Genomic DNA, 16,441 nt, shown 5'->3' with positions numbered 1-16,441 from the left:
CATCATTGCTTCCTACCACTGCTGGTTCAATGCCCAGAGCAGAATTAATTGGTCTCGTTTGTGAGAGTGTACGTCCAACGGGATGATGCTTTTCCATCTCTGGAGAAACTACAAGCCCTCATCCAAACCTCCCCAGGACCACCATGAATGGCTCAGGCACCTCCAAACACGAGGAACATATGGCTACAGCCAACAGCCATGAAGGGAAAACCCACCAAGTGACCCTTTTCCTTTGCTTTTAGCACAGACCCAGCTTAAACCTTCTCTGCCTCTATGCAAACGAACCCCCATGGACCTTTCACGGTCCCCACCATGAAGAACAACGGACAGATTAGCACAAGGGTGCAGCCACTGCATTAGCAAGGACCACAGCAGGCACACTGCTTTCATGTCCAGTTAGCAGCCCTGTTGATTTGAGTAACTGATGCTTGTGATGGGGAAGTCAGAGGAGGAGAGATGCTCTCGTCCCCTGGGTGGGAGGGAAGTTGGATGCTCTATCAGTCCTCATCAGCAGCATCCAAAGGCCCCAGCTGGAATACAGAGCAAACAGACTGAAAACGGTGCTTCCTCAGCACAACGGGTGCAGCGGGGCTGGGCTTCCTCACGGCGTTCGCGCCAGTCTCCCGTCAGCCCTCTCTGCTGCGGAGCTGCCCAGAGCCCCACTGCAGGCTTCGTGGAAAGCGTTTGTCCTGGGCAAGCGGGGACACGAGGCACATTTATCCTTTTTGAAGGAATAAGCCCATAAAGAGAAAAGTACCAACAGATCTCCAAGCATTTAAACACATTTCCATAACTGTTTGCAATGATTCCCAGGCAGCAGCCTTCATTAAGCTGGAGCTGAGGCTGAGCACACCAATTAGAAGAATTAAAAAAAAAAAAAGGAATGAAACCACTGCAGTTATCCCCAAACAAGGAGCACAGGCACTGTATTTGGGATGAGCAGTCCCCCCATGTAGCTGTTGTAGACCCAGGCCGGCCCATTGCACAGCACTGACTGCCTGCTAGGGGAGGAGAGATGGACATACAGCAGTTCATCCTTACCTCCACTGCCGTAAAAGCGAGGGGAGAAAAGAAAAATAGAAATCCTGGCAAAGCACTAGTGGGCATCTCTCTCTGTTAATCAGGGGGCAGCTGCAGAGGAACGCGCAGCCGTGAACAACCGCCCAGCAGGTCTCAGCAGCCGCTCACACCCATTTTAGAAGATGCTTCAGCTATTTCATGGTAATTCATTTACACATGGTAAATGAAAATTACTCTTTTTTTTCCCATTCATTCTGTATTTTGACAAATTCTGCAGCTTTACACTACGCAGAACAGTTCTACCAGCGGACCATGGTGGCACAGCCCTGCTGCATCCCCACTGCTCAGCTCCCGCTGTGGGAACGGCTTTCTAAAGCAGTGAAATTATTTATCCAGTTTCCCTTCCCACAGACTCAACCTGCTCAGCCTCCACACAAACTTTGTCAAGTTCAGCCTCAGACTGGCAGAGACACTCAACAGAGTAAAACACCAACCAACAGAAAAAAATCAAATCATCTCTTTAAAGGGCAAGTGCTATGGATTATTATTTTTTTAAGAGCCACAAGCAATTATTTTTGAGCACGGAGATCTTAACCATTCATTTATCCCAAGAATAAAAGTGGGAGAAGAGGAAATTATTGCTTTTTCATTATTTGTCACACTGCCAATACTGAAACGAAGTCAGAGGACTGCCAGAAGATCTCCTTTGATCCAACAAGTATCATTCTCATAAACATTTCAAATCTACCGGGAGAAAATCCAAACCCCAGTCAAATATTTCCACCAGGATTCTAAAGATAAATAGAATGAACAACAAAAGAAATCCTCTTCCTTTACATGTGCCATTCAAGCTAGGCACAAAAGCTTTTAGAAAAAGATGTTGTTGGGGGGGAGATCCAGAACTGGACCAGAAGAAGCCAAGCTTGAAGATTCGCATCATCAGCACATCATCATCACTCACACTGAGTTAGAGATATTAAAAAAAAAGAAATTATGTATATATATATATAAATAAAAGATTCTACATCAGGAACCAATTTACTTTTGCTGCTCCACAAAGCAATCATGCCCCAGGACCTGCAGCTAAATGGCTGGAGCTCACGTAACTGGAACAGCAAAAAAAGCAGCGGAGAACTTTAATGGCTTATGAAATTCAATTGAAATTGATGGCCGGAAAAGCGAAACATTTAACACCCTACCAATTTAACATCGGTGCACGAACGTGCACGTATGCACAGACACACACACGGAGCAAAAAAGATGGGAACGCACTTCCCGCTCGCTTACATGTCCGCGACCCCCACCGTGCTCTAGGGAACGAGACAGCACCCTCATACAGTAACTTAAACAATACATAAATATTTTAACACCTCCAGACCTTTTTCCACCGGAACCTTTAATATAAAATCCATCTTTTGAGAAAATGGCAATACGGTATTACGACCTGCCCCGTCCACTTCTCCGAGAGATTAGAAGCCACGTTCTGCATCTCATCTTCAGCTGGAGCGGGAACTCATAAACCGTCCCTGCTATTTGAGAAGACTTTGAATAAACTGTTCGCAGCTGATGTACTTTTCCAACACGGATCTCTTTTGTTATGAAGCCTGTCTCCGATGAACAATAGAAAAATATTGTTGACAGGGGTGTACTTTTCCATCGACTCAAAAATATAATTTTGCAGAATATTTTCACAGCTCAGCAGAAGGTGAAAAGAAAGACAATATTATGACTACATAAGAAAGGAAAAAATAATTCATTATAATTAGCTTATAGTAGTTTTCTTGTTGGTTTTGGCTTGCTTAAATGAGATTCTTTACTAGTGAGAGCCCCAATCTGACTTTAAAAGCCTTCAGGCAAAACTCATGTTAATCAAAGATTAACCCGGGTAAAACACTCAGAATCTGGCTAAAACACTCAGAATCTGGCTAAAACACTTTAGAATGATGCTTACACTCACGAGGCACCAACAAGAACCACCAGTAACCTTAATGTTACTTTTAAATGTGGACGGGCAGTCGGGTGCTTTGGGATGCATCACCCCAACTCAGATGCACAGAAGGAACTGTCAGGTCCTGGCGAGCATCTGCCCTACCGTTTATCGAGTGACTCAAGGCCACATGGACACTTCCAGAAAGACCAAAACTCCAGTAACCGCCGCACCGGAGCATCCATCACGCCGTGACCCTGGTGCCCTGGGAGCAGGCAGGGTACAGCATTCACACGGGCACTTCACACAACCATGGCGTAACTGAGCTCGCTCCGGTGCGCCGTACCAGTTGATTCATGGGGAGGCTTTGATGTGCAAATTAATCATTATAACTTTTAATTGAGCTAATTTAAGCATCATATGTTGCTAATTACACAATGCAGGGGGAAAAATAATATTGTAAATGAATTTAACTGTTTAATCTAATCAGGATGGCAAGTTGTGTTTTAATTACAAACTGTTGCATAGCAGCAAAGCATCTGCTGCAATTCAGCGACTCCGGTCCCAAAGCAAAGCCCCACTGCAACTGTCCCACCTGCTCAGTGTCCAGCTTCGTTCCCCGCAGTCCCAGCCCACCCCAAACGCCGGGCCAAGCCCACAGCACAGACCCAGGTGGCTATGGCGTTGGCTGGGGACACCAAGCATGTCCCTCCAAGGGCAGTGGGGACATGTCCTCTATGCCTGACTTGCAGAAAAGCGCACCCTGAACACCTCTCCCCAGCAACTTCTGGCAACAAGAGCTCCTTCAGGACACCTTCAAGCTTGCCACGTTCGAACCTCTCCATTTGTAACACCTCTTTCAGCTTGAATGACAATTTCAACATGTCGAGGCAGAAATCTTTATGATCTTCCTGCAACTCAATGCCTGTCAATTCCCATAAGCAAGAATCAAGCAGCGCCTTTGGAGCCTGTTTCCTCTATGTCCTTACAGTTCAAGGGAAAGGAAAAAAATAAAATGAGATTACAAAAAAAAAAAAAAGCCCCCACCACTCCTGGACTTTGTCATTTGAGGCAGTGCCTGGAGCAAGTTTTTACAACCAAATTAAAATCCCTGCATGCTGTGGCTTTTAATGGAGACACTGATAGCCAAGCAGCCAATGCACCTGCATAATGCATCACCTTGAGAATGGATTGCCGTGAGATATGTGACGATGACAACATTCACCATCCGACTGTACCTGCAGCGAAGAAAATCATCCACTTGCCGAAAACATCGCTGGTAATTAGAGAGTTTCAGGGAAGAAAGAACACCTCTGAAATGTTATGGCAGAAACATGGTATCTAAAAAGCAAAGGCAATCTACCTTTTCTTATGTTCTTTTTTAATTTGATACAGCTTCTATTTATCAAAAGGAGAAAAAAAAAAAAAAAAAAAGCCCCACAGAGACTCTGAGCACATTAATGTGCTTTAGATTTCGCCAGTTATCCACGTTAAAGAAAAAACTTGCAGTATTTTTGTTTTTTTAAACACCAGGGGGCTGATTACTGTGAAACGGTCTCAGGTTTCTCCCACTAAGTGGACAGATGGATGGGTACTTTTGCAACTTCTTTTTTCCAGGGTTGAATTCCCAGTCTGAGGCCGGGGTACGGGCGAGGGTCCCCACACAGCGCAGGGATGCACACGCACCCGCCGAGCCGAAGGGTGCACCCAGACACGTCAGCACCACTGGAGCCCTGCACCTCTCTCGTGCCCACGCTGGCAGAGAGGGAACGGCACAGGCACACCAGAGCCCCACACCTGGATTTTCATGCTGAGGGAGATGGTGATGATGCTGCAGAGAGAAATGCCACCGGCGCTGGCCAGACCAAAAAGATGTCTCCAGCATCTTAGTAAATAAGCTGGAATTTAAAGGGTTGTGCAAAGCGAGGAGGAAATAAAAAGCATTGCTAAACGCAATTCATCTCCTTAACTATTTATTAAAAGAGAAATTTTGCAAAGGGAAAACTGAAGCATTTGCTTGCCAACTTCATGCCTGCTACCTCAACAAACTCTGCGAGCCCACTCACAGTGATAAGCAACTCACAAACTGTCATGAACCCTTTGGGTCTCCGGCCAGCAGCCGTTGCATTCACAACCCATCGTTCTCACAGGGAAAACACAGCTGGGTGGGAGAAGAACTTGGAAGATGCTCCTCAGCATGCAGAGAAAGGAACTGCTCATTCAGCAGGTGCTTTTTAGGAACCGGTTCTCCGAGGGAACACTGCCTGCTGTCGGGCATTATCCCACTGCAGCCCAGGGACTGCAATCCCTTTAAGACAAGGATGAGGCACAGAAGGAGGAAAAGCTCAGTTTGATCCAAGGAAGGAAAAAAAAAAAAACCCTGAAAAGCAAACCCCCAACCCCAAAAAAACCCAAATCCAAACCTAAAAATAAGGACCCAGCTCTTTAGCAAGCCACGCGAGTTCTCTGAGTGCTGTTTATGAGCGTGCCCATCCGTCCGTGTCTCCAGCTGATGCACGGATAGCAATATATGGGTCAATAATCGTTTATCTACAGATACGTGCCGCCCCGCCTCTCCTCCGCTCTCAGACAAACCCTTACAATAGCCACTTACTTTAACCCTGAATTATCTGCCTCTGCTCATTCTTCAGGGAGAAGCAGCACAGCAGAGGAAGAAGCAGGCAATTCCCTGTGATCTGAAAGCTCACTTTCTAAATCAAATCAATTTTTCTAACGTAATTTGCCTAATCTAAATCACTGACCCTTGCATTTTCTCACAATCCTTTGACAAGAGCTGCACCAACTGAAGCAAAGCTAAAACAGTTCAACTAGACCAATTCATAGAAGTCTTTAAAGGAATTCTTTCATCGTTGTAATTAATTCTTTAAGTACCACAGTGGGATGCTCTGAATTCAAACCCAGTCCAAGGAGTAATGATTATACTAATGGGAGAAGCTGTGCAGTAAATAAATGCAAGTGCCCTGCTGAAAGAGATCGTTTTCAATAGGAGATTGCCATTCAGGGAGATAACTGTGTTTTGGAGATAATAACTCAAACGATGAAGTCCCACAGACTGGAGCCTGATATGGCAATTTCCAGACCCTGCACGCCTAAGCAGGCTGAGCATCTTGATGGATACCCATCAGAGCTGGGCTTCTCCTGCTCTCAGCCCTTTGTTCACAACAGCCACGGTCCCACCATGGTCGTTGCCTCAGACACAGGTCCACACAGCCTGCCAAAACAGCTGGCTGCAGACCCCCTCCCCACCCAACCTTCAGCCAGAGCTGAGCATCAGCCACACATCGGGAGCCACAATTTACCAGCAGCTTTATAAGCACATTGGAACGCAGGCACGCGGGAGGGCTGAGGGCTTTTCAGCCATGACCAAAGTAAACTGCTCATGTCGGACAGGGCTCACTGCTGGGGCGTGCGCGGCGTCATGGGGACTCTGCATGGGACATTAGGCCAGGGGACGCGGGGAGCCCGGCTGTCGAAATACACTTGGACTTGGCCATGAAAGGCACCGCTGGCCACAGGAGGGCTAGCAGGGACTGCCGTGTGGCAAGCAAGAGGACAGCAACCCTAGGGGAGTTTGGGAAGCCATCTAAAAGTTTGCAGGTTGGTGTAAGAACCAAAGCAATGACTTCTCTTTGACTTTCCCTTTTTTTTAATTGGCTAAATGCAATAAAGCTTTCTAATGCATTTAATGTGTTGGGCTGCAATATGCTCAGAGAAAGGGAGGAGGATATTTTAACTCTGGCTGAGCAGGATGCTTTGAGAAGACGCAGCTGAAGCTGCACCCAGAAGCCAATGCTCGTCAAAGCCCCACATCCCCCAGGGCTTCGAGCAGACATCAGTAATCTCATTATGACACTAATAAAGTTGCAAATATGGACGGTTTTGTGCTGAAATAAAGTGCATGACATGGACATTTGGGTTTTCAAAGAGCACACCTGAAGAACAGCTCCTCAGTGCAGTTCCTGAAAAGATGTCCCCAATGTCCATGGGCTGCCCAGCCCCATCACACCAGGGAGGAGATGGGAGGCCTGCACCACCTCTGTCTGCTCCGTAGGACAGAGTCCTTGATTTTAAGAATAAAGAACATGAACTCCATCTCTTCCTTTCTGCATAAGACGTCCCATAACAGTTTTAACAGGCTGGTGCAAAACAAACTCAGCAAAAGAAACAAGGGTTAGTTTAGCCCTGTCCTTCCCCTCCTGAGCTGACGGTGCTCAGCCAAGGCAGGGGCAGCTAAAGACAGCCCTGACACCCGTCCATGGCTCAGGAGCACCCAGGATGGCGGCTGGAGATGCCAAGAAGCTCAGCCACCAAAACAAGCCAGGGCTGACACACGGAGGAGGAGATGGTGCACCGTGGCCAATGGACTGGCCACACCACCTCAGCAGCATCCCACCCAAGGTAGGCCTCACTCCTCAGAGAGGAGCAGCAGAAAAAAAAAAAAAAAAAAAAAAAAAAAAAAAAAAAATCAGTCATCTTCAAAAAACAGCCCCAGAGCTCTGCACCCAACAGCCCTGCTCTCCTTGCCAGAAGGGCTGTAGGCATGGAACTGATGCCATGGGGCTCCTCACGGGGATGATGGGAGAGCACGGACCACATCTTCGATGGTGCCTGCTCTCTTCTCTAAAGCCCTCCGAGATCTACAGATGGAAGCACAATGAATGATTAAAATTTGAAAAGAAAAAAAATATGCCTCGATTGCAATAAAATTCACGCTATCTTCCATTTTTCTCTTGCTTCTTTCTCTTCTTTAATGGAGTTGAGCCTTTTTTGCACCAATACTCATGCTAGTAACTTTCAGTTGGCTACTCCTAAGCAAAAGACAGGAAATGAGTAAAAGAGCTGCATTTAAAAAAAAAAAAAAAAAAAAAAAAAAGAAAGGAGGAAACCTTTGTATATTAATTCTCGTAGCTGTCAGAGATGAGGATTTAATAATGTTAGTAACTAAGCTACTCCATTATTTCCAAACACCTTGGAGGAGAATGTCTTAGTGGGAGATGAATTAGATAGCGCGACTGTAACTGCCTTCTGAGTATCTCCAGAGCATAATCTATGGTTCATCACCACATGCATTTCAAGTCCTTGCCCTTTATTCTCCAAATAACTTACAACTGTAAATGTATTTACACGCCAGGCTCAGCTCCTTTCGGAGCATTTCCCACTCACTGTTTAACCATTTGTCCCCGGTTTGCAGATTTGCCTGGGTTCTGTTGTGGACGGGTGATAAGGATGGAAAGCTGTGGATTCAGGTCATCCAATAAGTGATGGAACGAAGCAGAGAAGAAAAAACGTAGGTGAAATATGGGAGAGGTCTAATAGGCTGTGAAACGCTCTGCCAAAGGAAGCGGCAGAAGTCCTGCTGCCCGCATCGCTGAAAACCAGCCACGCTCAGGAACAGGCTGTACCGAACAACCCCCAGAGACGGGAAAGGCAGCTTATTCGCCAACTTTTCCAGCTCTATTTCCCGTGATTCAGGGATGGCTGAGGCACGCTGGCCTTCGAGCTTGCCCTGATGGAGCTCTACTGCTTCCAGAGAGCTTTCACCATCCTCTCTAGATGCCTCTGTTATGACATTTTAAAGCCTGTTGCATTGTGAGGGTCTGCGTTGTGTCCTTCTTGCACTCAATGAAAGACAATCAGACTTTCTGTGTTTATCAGTCCTCTACCTCTGGCCTTTCAAAACCACCGGTGACCAGACTGCCATAGCCCCACAGTCAGGGACGGAGGCACCGAGGGCTGATGGCTTTTGTCTCTTGCCGCACTGGCCACTCACATCGGCCAGGAACTTGCCCCACGCACACATCCAGACCAGCTCCTTCCAAAAGTCATCTCAGGCTTGCTCCTTTTCCAATTAAAAATCTAGGTACCAAAACCAGTCAGCAGCTACCGACTATTTGCAAGTTCCTAATTATTCCTTGTTGCATGGAAACCTGCTCCATCTGCTCAAGGTTTCCTTTTTAGGGTGCATGGACTGTTTTTGGTGCGAGTTTCATCTGGTTTCGGAGCTGCAGCATAACTGTTTGTTTGAAGAGCTGCAGCATCCATCAAGCAGCCCTCCATCCCCATCGTGGCAAAGGTCTTGCTGCTAAGCAAAAGCTGTGGCTAATTGACAACAACTCCTAAACTGAGATAAAATAGTTCTGCCTGTCACTCACACAAACAGCTGGCTTCAGCAGCCCAACTGCTAAATAATGTAAAGTGGTTCATTTTCCTGACTCGGGGAAGATCCTTTATGAAAGGAATGAAAGTCTCCAGTGCTACAGAGCCATGCCCTGATCATTCCTGCATCTTAAAAATCTAACACTGCCCATAAAATGCATAAGTAACATAAACTCTGTTCCTTCCACTACTCTCCCAATCAGAAAAACTGGATTTAAATCACCTGCTGGCAGGTTTATTACAGGACCCACAAGCAGATAAGGTCCTGCGCACCAGCCCTCTGTACTTCACGGGAAATAAATCTCTGCTTTGCCATCTGTTTTTGAAATGTTCCCACACAAGCAAAACAAAAAAAAAAAACCAAAAAAAAAAAACCCAAAGCTATCTGCACCTCAGTTTAATCTTCTGAAGGATTTTATTTCTTGGGTAATGAGGATGACATTTCCCCTCTCTCTGCCAGAAATGCCTTTCCTCTCCAGGCCAATTCCCCAGAGCTCCCTCGGCAGGTGACCAAACTCTCCAACACCGCAGATTCAGGGCACGCATTACCCCTGTGCAGATAAACGGGCTCGGCACAGGGACAGCGGCCAGAGGCACCACCTCCCACACCATCCAGTGGGCTGGTCCCAGTGCAAACACCATCTTCGGAGCCTCCCGAGCCCCTTGGCTTGGAGAATAAGAATTTGGATCCCTGCTTCTCCATTTAGCCCCAGTTTGCATCGGTGAGGTTTTTCCAGTATTTCTTTCCATCTAGAGGAGCTTTGTGACCCTCTCAAGCTAGAGCTGCCTCACACGGGTGGTTTCACACCATCCCTCCCCGTAAGCATACCTCTGGTCCCTGCGCAGCCTTTAACCCGAGGGCAGCACGATGCCCCAGGGCAGGAGGACGAGGCCACGCCACAGCAGAGCCCCAAGCACCCTCTCCCCAATTTTTAGCATCTTTGTCACTAGGAGACCATTCTTCTGCCACTGCAGGTCTCCTCCTGGGAGGAGGGGCAGAGCAGCTCTGGAGGGTCAGTTGGTGCAGGCACGGTGCGATGAGCAGAGCTGGGTTACACACAGTTTCCAATTACTCCGCTCAGCAGACAGCGGCCTCGTGGAAACCCCTCTGCTCCCGGCTCTCCCTCACCCCCTCAGGGCATCCCTTCGCTTCACCCCAACTACCACCATCACCAAAAAAAAAAAAAAAAAAAAAAAATCAGAAAAAAAAATTTTAAAAAAGAGTTAAAATCAAATGCTACACTTCATTTTTCTCCCCCTGCCTGAAGTTGCGAGAGACAAGATAGGACGTAATCACCACTTTTAAAATCATCTCCTATGACAGGCAAATTGATCAAGTGGGGAGGCTGGGCTGTTTTTGAACTTGAACAAACTGATTTTCCATGAAAGATGGTGTTTACATTGCCTCTCACTAGCCTGCTGAAATATGCATACCTCTTGCCATTTCATCACTAAAATTTGGGAAGAAAGAGTGTTTCAAGAAAGAAAAAAAAAAAGAAAAAAGGAAGAAAAAGTGTGCGCGAATCTGGAGCACATCATAAATTCATGAAGCTTTCTGAATGCTGTCAGAAACAAACACGTTTATGTAAACAAAGAAAAGCTAGAAGTGTGCTGCAAGAGAATTTTTGGATAGCGTGGAAGAAACGTTAATATTTACATTGCACCTGAGACTGGAGTCCATTGTGCAAGGTGCTGTGCCAACAGCGAAGTTCTTCCACGTTGAGCTTCCCACCGCAGACACCCCAGGCAGCGCGTGCGTGACTTCCACCGCAGCACTCTGCGTCACGGGGGGGACCGGGAACGCCCAGGGAAAGCCAGACACCGAGCAACCCACATCCACCCCTGTAAGTGAGCTCAGGGGACCTCTTCGCTTGTCATTTCTGCCTGCCCATCCTCACGTGGGAACGGCTTCCTCTGAAATGCCAGCTGGGAAACTCCCGCCAGCAGGAAATCGAAGCATCTTCCACGACATCTAGAGCACCACATGGTAACTCGCACTCCCCGCTCTCCGTGGCACTTCATGCGAGAGGATTTGACAGCCGCAGTCGGGAAAGCATCTCCACTACCACCACGCGCCAGCACATCCGCGGAGCCACTGACAGGGGTAAGCGCTAACATGATGCCAACAAATCAAGTCACCGCTTGTCACTAACAAACATTAGTTATATTTAGGCAGGGGGAGAAGGGGGAATCAAGTTCAGCGAGTTTAATTCGTTGAGCTGACAATATTTATTGCAGGAGGATGTCTCCTCATTCAGTGGGATGTTTATGAAGGCCAGAAGATTTTATTTTCACTTGCTTCCCGCAGGAGGCAGGAGATCCCCACATCCCCTTCGCTCCCCGGTTGCCCCTCCGAGATGGGACAGGTTTGCAGCCACCTGCATAAGCGAGACACGTTGCTCAGTGGAGCCACCTCTCCAGCACGACAAAATTCATGCTTCCTATCAGCCTCAACCGCTGAGGTGGGGAAGGGCAGCACCGTGAGTTGTCATAACCCAATGCTACAAGCAGCGGTACCCTTCATTTCCTCTACCTGTCAAAGGGAAGCTCCTGGGACTGCAGCCAGCCCAGGTCTCCTGAGCAGCCTGGCTTCAAAGCCCATTTCTGAGGAGCCACGGAGGAGGGCAGGAGGACCCGGAGTCAGCGTGGGGTCAGCAGGGTGGAAATCTCCATTTCATTGGCACCAACAGCACCTGGCAAAACCCTACATAGCCCCAGTCACTGCCATGCTCTGTGGTGCACACTCATCTCTCCAGGCTCTTTGAAACAAGGGAGTCCTTGGCGGTGCACACCAGACACCTGCCTGGGCTCAAAGAGTGACCAAATCCACGACAGCAAACCCGTCATAGCAATTAAATCAACGGATGCCGTCTCTGGCTCGGGAATGCATCCCTGATCCAAAAATCCTTCCCAAGACACAAACCGGGTCCCGGTCTCGGCGACCCTCTGCTCTGACCTCCTACAGCTGCCCCTGGGCCCGTACCTTCCTCGCCACGCTAAGCTGCTTTAAACACGGAGATAATAGGGCTTGGAGCGAGAGTCTCAGAGCGCCTATCATTCCCAGTAATAAAATACAGCAAATTAATTGCGCTTTATTGATTTTTTTTTAAATGTAACTATTTTGGCATTCAAGCCTCAAGAGACTCTATCGATCAGCCAAAGAGTCAGGTGCCAGTGAAGGGAGCTTTGCGATCAAGCCTGACAAACTGAAGACAATAATCAAAACCCAAAAACAGTGACTGATGTGGACTTCCTCAGTTCAAATATACCAAGGAGGCTGCAGCCTCGGCGACAGGAGATTTTTGAAATTAAAAACACTGTGCAGGGCAAGTCACACAGTCGCCTCCTGCATTCCCAGAGACATCGCCGATCGCAGCAGTGATGCGTAAATCCAGAGCAGCTCCACTGACTTCAGAGGGGCTGCTCCAGATTTATACTGATGGGAAGTAAAATCAGAGTATCTGAAATACATTGCTCTAATGGATGCTGGAGCAAAAGGCAGTATAATAATTTCAGACTTCTCCCCCCAGCCCACCATCCCCTAAATCACATCAGTTTGAGATCTGCACTAATGTGGGGAAAACAACCTACATTTTAGCCGTTTGTGCGATCACAGTCCGCACATCTGTTGTACAGTAGGTAACACAGGTCTTTCATTTCTGTTCCTGAAGAGCCTCTGCATAAAAAGTGCCTCCATATTAGGTGGAGAGATACAGGGACACATCATAAAATAAGCATAATGTCTCTCCACCCACACCTCCCTGGAGCCAGAGTCTAAAAGCAATTCACAGGTCCTTCCTCACGCACAGACCACGCCAGCCCAAGCACATCTCACAGGGGCGAGGCGGTCGGTTTGCTCAATAACCATTGCACGCCCCGTCCCCACGCTGACATCCCCCCCGCCACCGGCAGCCAGCCCCACGTTCCCACACCTGCTCTGTGGGGCAGGGCAAGGGAACGGGCCGGTGAGATAGCACCACGCAGGAAAACAAAGTATTCAGGTAATTAATCCAGGACTTTCACAGGGTACCTATTCATACAGCCTCCGAGATGGCTCCGCCGCCGTCAGCAAGGAAGGCGGCCAAAACCCCTGCCTAGCTGCCAGCCACAAACGGGGGCCTGCTGCCAGCAAGAGACATCCTCGAGCTTGGCGTGAGCGGCCTTCGGCTGCCAAACGCACACGCACACCCTCTGCTCGCAGCCGCGCGCGCACCAGCAGCTGGGCCACCAGAGACCCGGGGACAGGAGAGTGATCTCTTAATTGGACCTTCACAGAGCTCTTCAGGGGACCTGCCTGACAGGCGAACAAACGCCGCCCACTTCGAAGGTGCCAGAGGAACCCAGCCCGGTGCACCTCTGGTCCCCGAAACGCAGCCTGCCCAGAGCCAGCCCCAGCAAGGGAGTGAAGGCCAATAAATAGGGAAAAATGGCAAGCGCCCAACACAGCCGCCTGCCTGAGCTGGGAGCTTTGCGGAGACGGCAGCGCCGCGCCATGACTCAGGCAGGTGTCTCTCCCGCCTGCCACAACCCAAACCCAGCTGTGGTTCCGTAACCCCCGGTATCCGGAGGAGCAAGGCGACGCAGAGCACAGCGAGCCGTAGCAAGGTCAGCACAGCCCCGCAGCGAGACGCTTCCCGGGCACTGCCGCTGCTCCCCTCTTTCGGAAGAGGTTTCCCCAGCTCCCAAACCCCCTCTCCACAGGCAGACACTGCTGCGGTCCACGCCAGGGGTGGGACAGGGCAGGGGCAGCGCTCAGCCAGGAAACCAGAGGGATGCTACAGCCTGGAGAGGAGAAAGAGGCGCAGGCTGGCGACGGATTCGTTAGTCACAGCTTGAGCTGAGAGCGAACTGCGAGTTCCTAACGCGCACGTCGTGCAGGGAAGCATTCGGAGAGCAGGGTACGACGGTAGGTTTGCAGCCACAAACTGTTTCAAAGTGAGTTTCCATATGTTTAAGCACTCAGAGCACTGGAAGAATTACACCCACAGCCCAATCTCACCATGGTAGCTACCCACACAGGAGGCGACGGGAGGGGGGAACAGCAGAGAAAAGATGATCATTAATGTGTCAAAGCAAAAAAAAAAAAAATTAAAAAAAAAAAAACAAACCAAAAAACAGAAAACCTGCTCCTTTGCTGCTCCTAACTCTCTCCGCAAATAAAAGGAGAGCTTCCCAGAGCACAGGGCATCGTGCTGGCTACAGAAAGCCATTGCTCTGCCGGAGCTCATGCCCTGCGTCCCGTGCTCAGTGCCCCACTCCCCACAGCGTGCACCCCACCTTCTGTGCCCTGCACCCCAAGCCTTGCACCAGACGCTCCCCATGTGCCGCTCAACAGGATTTCCAAGTGCCCCAGGGGAAGGGGGCAGTGAGAAGGCAGGAGCAGGCAGTGCTTTTTGGGGTAAGCAGGGCAGGGCCCCCCATCTGCCCATCATGTGTGCGTCCCCCCAAACCTGATGCCTCCTTCCTCGCAAATCATTCCTGCTCTCTCCATAGCGACCTTTCCTGAAATGCTTCCCTACCACAGCGCATTCCCTGTGCCCACTCCAGCCGCTGCTTTTACCTCTCCCGCGGTTCGTTCTTTTTTCACCTAAAATCCCAGCATTTTGGCATATTCCTAAAGCCCCAGTGAAATTTCCCCAGCAGCCCCGGCTCCACGCTATGGCCAACCGCGAGTGCCGTCCCGAGCAGCAGTAAAGGCAAACGAACCGCTGAGCAACTTCAGCACCGATGCCAATTAATTAATTTGCTTTTAACAACCCCCGTTTATTAAGAGCAAGATCTGCCTGGGAGCTCACACGAGCAAGCAGGGGAAAACACGCCAGGAGAGAAGTCCTGCAAAAGACTTTCCCAGGGGCAGCGCTTCGCCTCGCCAGCCGGGAGGTCAGCCTCTCCCCGCGAACGCCCGCAACCCGGGCCCGAAAGGCTGCTCCCGAGGTCTGCTGGGGAGGAAAAGGAAAATGAAAAGGAAAATGGGATTCAATTTTTTTTTTTTAAAAAAGGGTGCTGCTCCGCACCATGCCTGGCAGGTGGCCGCGATTAGGGAATCCCCCCCAGCCCACCCGCGGGCCGACGGAAACCCACTGCTTAAAATTAAGCGCAGGAAAGGCAGCACGAGCATGATTTTCCCAAAGAGATTTAACTCCTGTACATCCTCCCCCCCGCCACCCCAGGACAGCGGGGGTGCCCGGTGGGAAGCTCCAGCCCCACGACCCCTCCCCGAGCCTCCAACGCTCTGGGAAACCCAAACTTTTCCTTTTTCACCCCAAGGCGGCAGCGCCCCGGTGACAGCTGCCAGAGCCCCGGGGCAGCCTCCGCGCAGGGGGCCGGGAACCCGCGACACGCGTGGGGTGGGACACATACACGGGGAGGTGACCGTGGAGGTAGCGGGGGGGCTGCGGTGGGGATGGACGGGAACAACTTTGTGCGCGCAAGAGGTGAGGACCCGCGGGCGCGCAAGGCAGCGCGCAACACCCGTGGGGGGGACGGGGACCCCACCGCCCTCCGCGGCCGAGTCGGCGAGAAGGGAGAAATGGCCATAAACAAACACAGGGGGGAAATCAAATAAATAAAAAGAGTTTTTAAGACCCCAGAGCCCGGGGAGCGGCGGGGTTACCTCGGCACAGGAGCAGCAGCGGCGCCAGCAGCAGCGCGGGGCCCGGGGCGAGCATCCTCTTTGTTCCATGCCCAGAAGAAGTCATGGTGCTGATTTATTTGGAGAGGGGCGGCTTAACGGGGCGGAGGGGGAGCTGGGGGTGTCGCGGCGGAGCCGTTAACCACTCCCCCCGCGCCTGCCCGCTCCTCGCCGCTGCGCGGCTCCGTCCGTCCGGCAGCGGGGCCGCGGGTGGAGGGGAGGCGGGGGGGGGGGCGGTGGGAGTTGGGGTCCCCCCGCTCCCCGCCGGCCCCGCGCTCACGGCCGCCGCATCGCCGCCCCGGGGGGCACCCGGCCCCGCCCGCCCCGGCGACAGCAGCACAGCAGCAGCGGCGGCGGCGGCAGCGCTCCCCCGGAGCAGCCGGTCCCTCTGCCGGGGGCTGCGGCGGCGCGGGTGGCCGGTGCGGGGCTGGGCGGGGGGGGGCGGCGCCCGCGGGCTCACCTGAGGGGGGGGCGGGGCTGCCCCGGGGGTTCCCCTCCGCGCCCCCCCCCGGGGGGGTCGGGCTGCCCCGGGCTCTCGGGAGAAGGGGTGGGATAAAGGAGCCCCGTGTGCCCTCCTCTGCACGACCCCCCCCCTGCCGCTGGTGGCCCGGGGGAGTTTCTGGCCCCGCTGGGCTCCGGGGCCGGGGGGGGGCGCGCAGCCACGGGAAGAGCGCGGCTGCCCCCCA

General features: G+C 51.0%; 1 protein-coding gene across 1 annotated transcript in view; it reads right to left on the bottom strand.

Moving 5' to 3' along the window:
* TMEM132B (transmembrane protein 132B) overlaps positions 1-15,862 on the bottom strand; it is a 246,649-nt gene extending 230,787 nt beyond the window's left edge. Inside the window, exon 1 of the mRNA XM_086761697.1 lies at positions 15,738-15,862. Within this exon, the coding sequence (XP_086617823.1) occupies positions 15,738-15,822 (85 nt within the window). The 5' untranslated portion in view covers positions 15,823-15,862. The remainder of the gene's footprint in view (positions 1-15,737) is intronic.
* Between the last annotated feature and the right edge of the window lie 579 nt (positions 15,863-16,441).

The sequence above is a fragment of the Chlamydotis macqueenii genome, chromosome 17 (genome assembly GCF_036417535.1).
Source record: "Chlamydotis macqueenii isolate bChlMac1 chromosome 17, bChlMac1.mat, whole genome shotgun sequence".
Classification (NCBI taxonomy): domain Eukaryota; kingdom Metazoa; phylum Chordata; class Aves; order Otidiformes; family Otididae; genus Chlamydotis; species Chlamydotis macqueenii.
Note: the sequence above shows the minus strand (reverse complement) of the source record. Positions and strands in the feature narration are given on the sequence as shown.